This window comes from Sarcophilus harrisii, chromosome X (genome assembly GCF_902635505.1).
Source record: "Sarcophilus harrisii chromosome X, mSarHar1.11, whole genome shotgun sequence".
In the NCBI taxonomy this organism is placed as follows: domain Eukaryota; kingdom Metazoa; phylum Chordata; class Mammalia; order Dasyuromorphia; family Dasyuridae; genus Sarcophilus; species Sarcophilus harrisii.
Genome location: NC_045432.1, coordinates 71,850,259 through 71,860,093, shown reverse-complemented (window position 1 = coordinate 71,860,093; position 9,835 = coordinate 71,850,259). Strand labels below are relative to the sequence as shown.

General features: G+C 43.2%; 1 protein-coding gene across 2 annotated transcripts; it reads right to left on the bottom strand.

Annotated features, from left to right (window-relative positions):
• Nucleotides 1-1,685: 1,685 nt before the first annotated feature.
• Nucleotides 1,686-2,897, bottom strand: LOC100920597 (chromatin target of PRMT1 protein-like). 2 transcript variants are annotated; one of them, XM_031944721.1, is made up of 2 exons: nt 2,692-2,897; nt 1,686-2,599 (listed from the first exon to the last, which is right to left on the bottom strand). In XM_031944721.1, exon 2 carries the CDS (start codon nt 2,573-2,575, stop codon nt 1,772-1,774), a length of 804 nt encoding a protein of 267 aa, XP_031800581.1. In that variant the 5' UTR covers nt 2,576-2,599; nt 2,692-2,897; the 3' UTR covers nt 1,686-1,771. The 2 variants fall into 2 exon arrangements, with proteins under 2 accessions (XP_031800581.1, XP_031800582.1); XM_031944722.1 differs by having other exon boundaries at nt 1,686-2,548.
• Nucleotides 2,898-9,835: the final 6,938 nt, after the last annotated feature.

The following is a 9,835-nucleotide window of genomic DNA, read 5'->3' as shown; positions in this document are numbered from 1 at the left end:
GGGAGAAATGGGCTTGATTTCTATCAAGTACATACTGTCCATGAGATTTTAGCTTCTTAACTAATTAAGAAAACAGGAAATGTATTCCTAAATGTTAACCTTTTCATTAATTAAAACAACACACCAAGTATATACCATGAGATTTTAGCTTTCCAAGTAATTAATACAATCTACCGAGTACTTACTGTGAGATTTTAGCTTTCCAAGTAATTAATACAATCTACCGAGTACATGGTATGAGATTTTAACATTTTAATTAATTAAAACAACACACCGACTCCATAGTATGGGCTTTTAGCTTTGTGAGCAATTAAGACAACACACCAAGTACATGGTATGAGATTTCAGCATTCTAATTAATTAAAATAAAACACCAATTACATGGTATGGGCTTTTAGCTTTGTGAGCAATTAGTTTAATAAATAAATGTATTATTTATTAATTTATTATTAATTAATTTATTATTATTATTTATTAAATAAATAAAATAATAAATAATAAATAAATGTAAGAGAACACACCAAGTACATCGTGTGAGAGTTTAACATTCTAATTAATTAAAACAAAAAAGTGTATGTTATCCATGTAAGTTTGTCTTTCAATTGGTGAAAAAAAAGATAACCCTTTAAAAAAGATTTGAGACCCCAAAACTTTGTAACAAAGAACAGAATTGTGTTCTTCTTTTCCAACTCTCCCAGCTGAGAAGAGTAGAATTGTACCTTCTGACTTACTAGGAAAGAAGTAAGCAGAAATGGATAGAAGGAACACAAATGTGGAGAAGGCACGACATAATTAAGCTAAGCTTAAATGGTTTTGTTTAGATTATAGAAAAACCGAGTGCCTTGTAGAACACTGTGCCCCATTTTCCTGCTGTTCTTCCTAAAGACTTTCCCAAAGTTGGGGCCTAGGCCTTTTGCTTGTAAGTACCCAGCCCCCTGTTCCAACCTTCATCGTTTCTAAGTGTCATCAAGTGTAAGGAAAGATTACACAATCCTAAGTGTAGTTAGCCTCCCACCACAGGCTATACTTTAACCTGTGAGAGGTGGCAACTCCTGTGGTGCCTATGTGGATGTTACCTTTAAACTGGTAGTTATGTGCCCACTTGACCGAATTAACCTTTTAAATCCTCCTCCCCCTCAACCCCCATGCACCCATGTAAAAGTGATAAATGAGGATGGCCCAATGGGCCACTCTGTGGAGTACTTTCACAAAGCTGTTGATTAAAGATGACAAATATATCATGGTTCTATTGGAGTTCTTGGCGAGAGAGAAGAGCCTCCATGCGATGTTCTCCGAGTCCTCCCTGGAACAATCCAGTGGTGCTTACGAGATTGTAGGAGTGAATAGCAGGACTGTGTGTGCCCAGGGTGGGTAAGGAGAAAGATGGGGGGAGAATCAGATATGTGAGGAAGGAAGAAATCAAAGGTAGATATTTAAGCACATGTGTATACATACAGGAAGAGAAAAGTTGAGGAAATAAAAATAAACCCAAGGGGAAAAGGTAGATTTCATATAACAGTAAGTCTGATAGTCAAAATAAGACAGTGAATATGCTGAAATTATACAGACAGAAAGAAAGAAAAATTGAAAAAGTAAAAATAAACCCAAGGGAAAAAACAAGATTTCATACAACACAATGTATAAAAGTCAAAATAATCTAATAAACACACTGAAAACAGTTTGTCATTGAACCAATTAATGGAAGTTTAATATGTTAAAAGATGCCGGGGGGTTTTGACAAATGAAGGCAACCCCATATGGTGGTGAAGGCTTAACGGCGAGAAAACGGATGTGGATGGGCCATGTACGCATCGAGCTCGGCGTCCAGCTGCTCCCGGCTTTTGGCCATGTAGTCATCGAGTTGGTTATCCAGCTGCTCTTTGGTCGGCAGGTGCTTGGAACAATACTTGTGGCGGTGGTGATGGCCGCCATGCATCGAGTAGCTACCATGACCCCTGTAGCCTCCATAGCTGGTGGATCCTCCCCACCCACCGCCTCTATGGAAATCTCTTCTCACACTAGTGTGGGGACATGCCGATCGCTTTCCTTGGCACTCTTCACCTTGCTTTCTGAGCACTGGGGAGTCCCCTCTTCCCCGCTTTTGCTCTCGAGCCTCACAGGATGGGCCTTCCCACCCCCGAATTGCTCTTTTGGCCAAGGAACCAATGGGCCAACCCAACCGTGCATGAATGTTACTCTTACCCAGTCGTTGTTTCACGGTGTTGGCCTTAAGAGTCAGGGTGTCAGCTTTGAGAGTCAAGGAGTCTACCTTGAGAGTCAAGGCTTCCTGCACAGAGAGCCTGTTTTCCATCAGCTGGGCCAGTTTTCGATTCTTTGCGACCGAGGGCAGGAAAGACTGGGAACTGGATCCGGCATTCTGCGGCACTTGGTCCTGCTGCTCCTGCTCCTGCCCGAGCTCGGGGTCACGCTCCTGCTCCCGCTGCGATTCTGAGGCCGTCTGGACCGTCACCAGCAAAGGTTGCTTAGTGGTCAGCATCTCCGTGAAGCGCTCGTTCAGAGACATCTTAGTGGTGCTCTTCAGTGTGGCCTTGGGAAAAATAACTGAAGAGGTCATCTCCGCTCCAGCAGTAAACGGGATCTGAGGAGACCAGTGACCAAGAAACAACAGAATGATCAAGACTGATGATCGACCAACGAGGGGATGGACAAGAGCTGTGAGGGTCGGCTTACCTACGGAGAAACGGCCTTCTACGGTTGGTGGTCTATCAGAGACTGAAGGCTAGGGTTCTAAGAGTCTGTGAAAGTCCGCCTGGATTGGTCAGGAACTCAGGATACCCGGATCAAAGGGTGTTCTGAAGCAGAGGAATAGAAAACGGCCAATCGCGGGAGAGGTTTTTCTAGACCTCTGAGGAGACGACAACCTCAGCGTTCTGTGAGCGCACAAGCCTGCCTTTATTGAGACGCGTGAGGTCACGCGCCACGTCATAGGTCATTTGTGGGAGGGGCTACCGGATAAAGTGTCTTCTGGGTCCTAGAGTCCTCCAGCTTTCTGTCCAGCTGCTTTCTCCCTGACCCCCTACCTCATGGACACTTCCATTTGTTTTTTGTTGGGGGGGGGAATTCAACTTGGTTTTCATAGAATTACGCTCCATAGTTAGCCCCCTAATTCACTAAATAGAAGGAGCAACAAGGTAAATGGGGCCAAAATTGAGTCTTTGGCTAATCGCCGATTGGGTCTTTTCAGAGACTGTGATGTTTTATGATTCCCAGCATACAATGGGCTCACTCATGTGCACTTGCTTGTGAGCGCGCTGCACGCGCATGCGCGTGGGTACACGCGCGCCACACACACAGAGAGACAGAGATAGAGAGAGACAGAGACAGAGAGAGATGACCCCACTAAAGACTTGTCAGAGAATTGAAAATAATTGGGTACTAATCTTTAAAGGACATTTCTTTGCTAGTCCCGTCTTACTCCTGAGATGGGCGATATATGGTTTTATGGGGCAAATGATTACTAGTCGCCTGGCCATAAATGACAATTTTTTTAGCAGTTAATGCTCAGTGATAAGGTTTCAGAACATCAAGCCGATACCTTAGAAATAGTATTCAGGTTATTGGTCGCCATATATATGTCTGTAAATGTACACATCCACCACACACACACACACACACACACATATATATATATACATATATATGTATCTATTTTTGGATACGTATATACATGGTATACTTATCTGTAGATCTATAGAGCTATATCTATAGTTTTTTTCTCTCTGTCTTGCCTCTGGAACCCAACAGATAACTGGATAAACATACAGATCGCTACACCCTGTGTTTACATGGGTGCGTACTTGTGTGTGTGCACATATGTATCACTTTTAGAAAAGGTCACATGTCTATTGTCTTACATGCTGTTACATTTAAACTCATAATTTCTATAAGACGGCCCGATGGTGTACAAAGCATAATCTCTATTCAGATAGTCCCTACCTGTGTGATCCTGACTAATTCACTGCACAGTGGGAGGCCCTTTGAGCCTCAGTTTCTTTATCTATGAAATGGAGAAAACATAGCTTTCCCCCCCCATTTTGCATTTAAGGTTAAACTGAATAAATCAAAAGGAAGAAAATAGAATAACACTCATCTTAGGAGGTCAGTGTCTGGCACATAGTAGGTACTTAATAAATATTGAATGACAGACTATGGTAAAGACCTAATTTATGCAGAGCACTTTACAAATCTTAAAGCTCTTTCCAAATGTCACCTATTATTATTATTACCTTATATCTTGGTTCATATCTTGCATGGGAATTATATGCAGCTATAATTTTTTTTTACTAAATGAATTTTAATCAAAATGACCCAATCTTTGATTTAAAAAAAACTTGTCTTGTGTCTATATATGTGCTATTGAACAGCTATGTGCCCATTGCATCAACAGCCCAGAGAATATAGCGAGCAAAAGCCTTAAGTCACTGAGTTTCATTTTTAATCTATACCTCGAAAATCCTTAGACAAGGAAGTCATTTACCATCTTTGTGCTCCAGTTACTTTCTTTGACAAGGGAACAATGAGTCTCCATCTAAGGAACTATTTGAAAAGTCATTAGGGGTAGCTGAGTACTTGGAGATCTACGGAAAAACCGCCAAAAACTGGGCGACCTTTCCCAGAAGGCCGAAAGGCACCTGTGGTGTGCCATTCCACTCCGGAGAATGCCGGGACATGGCAACCGGGACTTCTCACAAACCATCCTCCTCAAGCATCTCTATGGAGACTAGGAAACCCAATTTATATTAATATATTTTAAAATGAAATATGATAGAAGATGGGGAAACAGGTGCAGTGTTTAGGATTCAGAAATCCTCAGAAAGTGATCTGTTGCCTGCCATCCAGGCTAAAACAAAATAAAATACTGGCAGCCGCTATATCTTCTGAATATTTGATATGTTTCAAAATTTAGCCTATTTATATAGAATTTCCGGGTACAGAGCACAGCTCTAACCTGAAGCAGTGTTATAGGTGGAAGAAATGGGCCAGAGGAGAAGCAAATCCATATTGATCAGGAGCAAGGATTTGCCAACACACCCAGTGAAGCTAGCTGCCTTAAGTGGCCACCACTAGTCAGGGGCAGTGGCAGAGGCAGGATTCAGATGTGGCACCCCTGATGCCACAACCCAAGGCTTACCCCGGCACCCTGCTGCTTCACCCAGAGCACTTTCAGAGCTTTCAAAAGAGATGGCAGAAGTCTCTCTTTTGCTCTCAAAAAATCTGCCGGGCTATGGAAGGCGTATGGGAATGTCAGCTGACACAATTCTGGTAGAATGAGCTATCTCAAGAAAGAGACCCCTTCCTCTCCCTACCCCCCACTTCCACAGGGTGAAGTGGCCCCTTTTGCCCCCTGGCCCCCCCCCCCACCTCAGATATGGCCTCTTTTATGAACCAATACTGATGCTCCCAATACGCCTGTGAGGTAGCTACTATTAGGCCCATTTTGCAGGTGAAGAAACTGAAATTCAAAGAGAAATGACTGCCAGGATCACACAGGCTGCAAGTATCGGAGATAATATCTGAAGCCTGATCTCTGGATCCCAAATCCTTACTCTCAACACTCCATAGTGCTCTTATGGCACACTTGTAAAAAATGGCCATTTTGACCAGGCCTTAAAAACGTGTCGTTTAAGAAATGACTGAAGGAATCGGGGATGTATGACGTGGAAAAGAAAATATTGAGAGCCACATTGAAAACGAGCTTTTAACCCCATCCTTGCCCCTTATTACCTTTGTGACTTTGGGCACACCTCCTCTCTTGGTCCCTTCTCTCCTTTGAAAAATAGCATTTTTTCAAAGAACTTTAACGTTTGCAAAATACATCAATTCTCTTGTTTGATCCTCACAACAATCTTGTGAGGTCGGTGTTAGTATTATTCCCCATTTTACAAATGAGGAAACTGACGCTGACAGAACTGAAGTGACTTACCCAAGATGATACAGCTAGTGAGTATCTGAGGATGGGTGTGAACCCGGAGACTTCTCATTCCAAGTCCAGCTTGCTTTGTCTCAGGAGCTGGAGTTTTGTGACATAATTACTGTTTTCAAATATTTGCAGAATTCACATGATGTTTGGGGGTGGGGTACAGTAGTCAGGCCTGTTTTGTTTGGCTCCAGAGGTCAGAGCAGAGGCCGATGGGCATTAATTAGAGAGGCCGTTTGAGCTCTATAAGAAATGATTTCGGTTTCTCAAACATGTAATGTGTGGCCTGGTGAAGGTAGTGAGCTTCCCATTACTGCAAGTAGTCCTGCTAATGCTAGATTTTGATCACCTGGGGGGATATTATTGTGAACTTGCTGATCTCTAAAATCTTTTACTCCTCTGAGATTTCGGAAGTCTGTCTTTGTGATTCTGAGATCTATTGCTGGGATAAATGGGAACCCATTGTTTCCCCCCCCCCCCACCGCTCTCCCAGCAGTGCAGTGGGGGTCAGTGGTTAGAGTCCTGCAGCAGTCCCAGAGGACCAAGGCTGGATTTCCAGTTCTGCTGCCTGATCAGTCTGTTGTGATTTCTCCTGTCCCATAACCCCATTTTTCATCCTTGCTGTGATGTCCAAACCTTCACACAGGTTTTTTTGCAAGCCATCTCTGACTACGCTCTCCTCCTTCCCCGTCTTGAGCCTTCAGTGAAATAGCTCACCACGACATTGTCTTCTTTCTTTTAAATTTGGCACCCCCTTATCATATCACTGATTGTGTCCAGCCAAGCCTCAGCCTCAGATCACTCCTGACTCTAAACCCTTGTGTCTGTCTGTCTATCTATCTATCTGTGTGTCTGTCTGTCTGTCTACCCATTTATCAATCTATCTGCCTATCTATCTACCCATCTATTTATCTATCTATCTGTCTGTCTGTCTGTGTGTCTGTCTATGTGTCTGTCTATCCATGTATCAATCAATCTCCCTATTTGCCTATCTATCTATCTCCCTGCCAATCTCTCTATGTTACTGAACAGAGATGTGGAGTGTTCTGACTGGGTCCATAACAAATCTGTGTTTAAACAAACATAACATACATAAACAGAAGATAAGAGTCCTTAAAATTCTACCGACTGTGACCCTTTTTTGCCCGATAAATATTTGATGTCATTCCAGGTATCGAGGTATATAAAAGAAGTACACAAATCAAACATTTACTGATAATGAATCACAATTTCACGGCTCCTATACTTACTTACAAGACCCCCTATGGGGTCACAAACCAGTTTTCTTAAACTGAGCTGAGCTCTGCACAACAGAGAACAGAACAATTTACAAGGAAGTAAAGAAGAGAGGGACAATGAGGAACATAATTTCTTCTACTTATATAAATGTGATATTCTTATTATATAATATATAATTATTAGATATATTAAATAGTAAAATAGAATATAAAAATATAAAAATATGTATATATTTTTTCTTGAACTTGTTATTTGTTGTTATATATTTTTGAATCCTCCCTGATGTTCTGCTGCTCACCCAAGGGGTCTCTTTTGTTTCATTTTGTTTTGTTATTCCTTTTCTGTTTCTCTTTTTTCTTATTCTGTTTTTGTAAATAAAATGAATACTTTTTTAAAAAGAACCTGGGTTCTGTACTATGTCACTTGGTGATCTCATCCACTGGCACGAATTCAATGATCATCTTTATGATGCTGATTCTTGAACCAGTTTTTCAGCCCTAACTTCTCTACTGATCGCAATTCAAGTGCCCCTCGGATATCTCAAACTAGAAGTAACCTTTACACTGTGATCCAATGAGGTTGGCCTCCTGGCTGTTCCCCTAAAACACTCCATCTCTGCTCTCACTGTGTGTTCTCCACAGTAGGGATGCTCTCCAACCTTCCACCTGCTGGCTCTCCTGGCTTCCTTTGGGCCCCAGCTAAAATCCTTTCTTCTATGACAAGCCCTTTCTGATTCCCATTAAATCTAGCGCCTTCCTTTTCTAAGTTATGCCCAATTTATCCTGTACTTAGCATTTGTACATAATTCTCGACATGAACTTTTTGAGAACAGGGACTGTTTGGTTTTTTTGTGGTCTCCCCAGTGGTTAGCACAGTGCCTAAAACATAATAGGAGTCTGATCAATGCTTATCGACTGACTCTTTGGGCCTCGGTTTCTTTAGCTGTGAGACGAGGAGATAGGCCCGGACGGCCTCCATCTTATGTGATGCAAGCATAAACAATGAGACTTTGCAAAATGAACTGTGAGGAGACAGCTCAGCTCAAGCTTCAAGAACGGCCCTGCCTTTAAGATATAGAACCCATGATTAAAAATAACCCCAGCTCAGAGCAGGAGAGTGACCTTTGCAAAAGCAGTAATGGGATATTTTAGTTCTTTCCGTCAGGGCCAGAATGGATCTATTTAATCCTGCAAATGGATTAGAGGAAGAACTACAGGGGGTAATTAAGAGCACCTCAACGTGGTCTAGATATTGTTGGGAGCAGAGGCATGATGGGACTTCAGAATGTAAGGACAGCAAGTCCGTCCTCCAGCCAGAAAAAGCGGGCAGATGACGGCACGATATGGAAATGGAAAATATGCCCGGAACTGCGTGTTCTTGGGCTGACGGCGGTACTCTGCCTCGCCTCCCTCCGCTGGCAAAGATCACTTTGTGTTTGCGTTGCATGTGCCGTGCCCCCCCCATGGGGCCGCTTTCCCAACCCTTGTTTGGGGTCTCCAGAGAGTAGCTGACTATTCCGTCAGAATCCTAAGGATTACAGTGCAAGGATGGGCTTTTCAGTACTGTTGTTGCGGACCCCCCACGGATGCACTCCCCACTGATTAGCAGTCAGTAAATTAGCTTTGAAGAAAGGTATCTACTAGGCCGTTGTTACATAAACCTTCCCCTAAAGTGGAGTGTATTCTCCCCTTGCACACACATGGTCACTAGGGAGAGTGGGCTGTAACTTAAAGAGCACGTGTGGCCACACAGTAAGCTCAGAGCTCCTGGTGACTGAACATCCTCTCCCCCTACTTCACAGCGTTCTCATGAAGCGGCCCTTACATGTAGCTCTCTGCCCATCTAGAGGGATCACTGCCTTTTAAAGAACTGTCAAACTGATTGTTCTCGGTTTGTCTTTGTTTGACCTTTCAACTCCTGTGAGCTGCTCCAGAGACATTACTAAAGCTCCCCAGTCTTCAGTGGGACAACTGATGGCTCTTCCAAATGCTCTCCCCAAGTCGGGGAGGGGCAGGGGAGGAGAAAGCCTTCTGCCTCCCAAGGGATTCCCTTCTCATGGGTTTCACTCTTCCACCACTAGAATGGCCTATCCACAGGCCCAAAGGCGCACGTGAGCCTCGCAGGCACAAGATGGTTCTTATGGGACACTGTCTTGTCTTTATCCAATGGCCAAAGCCCTATATTCCTCTCCACTTGGTTAACTGACACTTTTGATTGATTCCGTTCAACTGTCTGAGTCTCCTGGGACTCTAACAGTTGATTAATTGCAGTGGGGGTGGAAATCCCTGCAAACACACCAACGTTCGCAGACGCGATTGTCTGTGTTTGTGGTGTCCCCTCAAGCCTCCCCCCCACCAAGTCAACTCCCCAGGAGAATGTGATTTCATTTAAAGGCATAGGCTCTTTTTTTTTTCTTTTTGGCTTTGTATGTCTAGTATCTTGTACAACCTGCTCCATCTTGGAGGTACTTTGTAAACACTGGTCATGCTTTCAGAATTTTCCTAATGATGAGAAGAAGGGTCTTTCATTTGTTTTGAGCCTTTCTGATTGAACTTGAGGACATTTATTGAAGTCCCCAGATGCCCCAGTTCCCAGAGAGAGGATGGATAACTTGGCTGCTCAAAGACCTTGGGCCTCCAGCATCTCTCAGCCAGCTTC

Bases quoted from the DNA above. Each gene is read 5' to 3' on its own strand.
- LOC100920597 (XM_031944721.1), bottom strand. From the start codon at position 2,575: ATGACCTCTTCAGTTATTTTTCCCAAGGCCACACTGAAGAGCACCACT.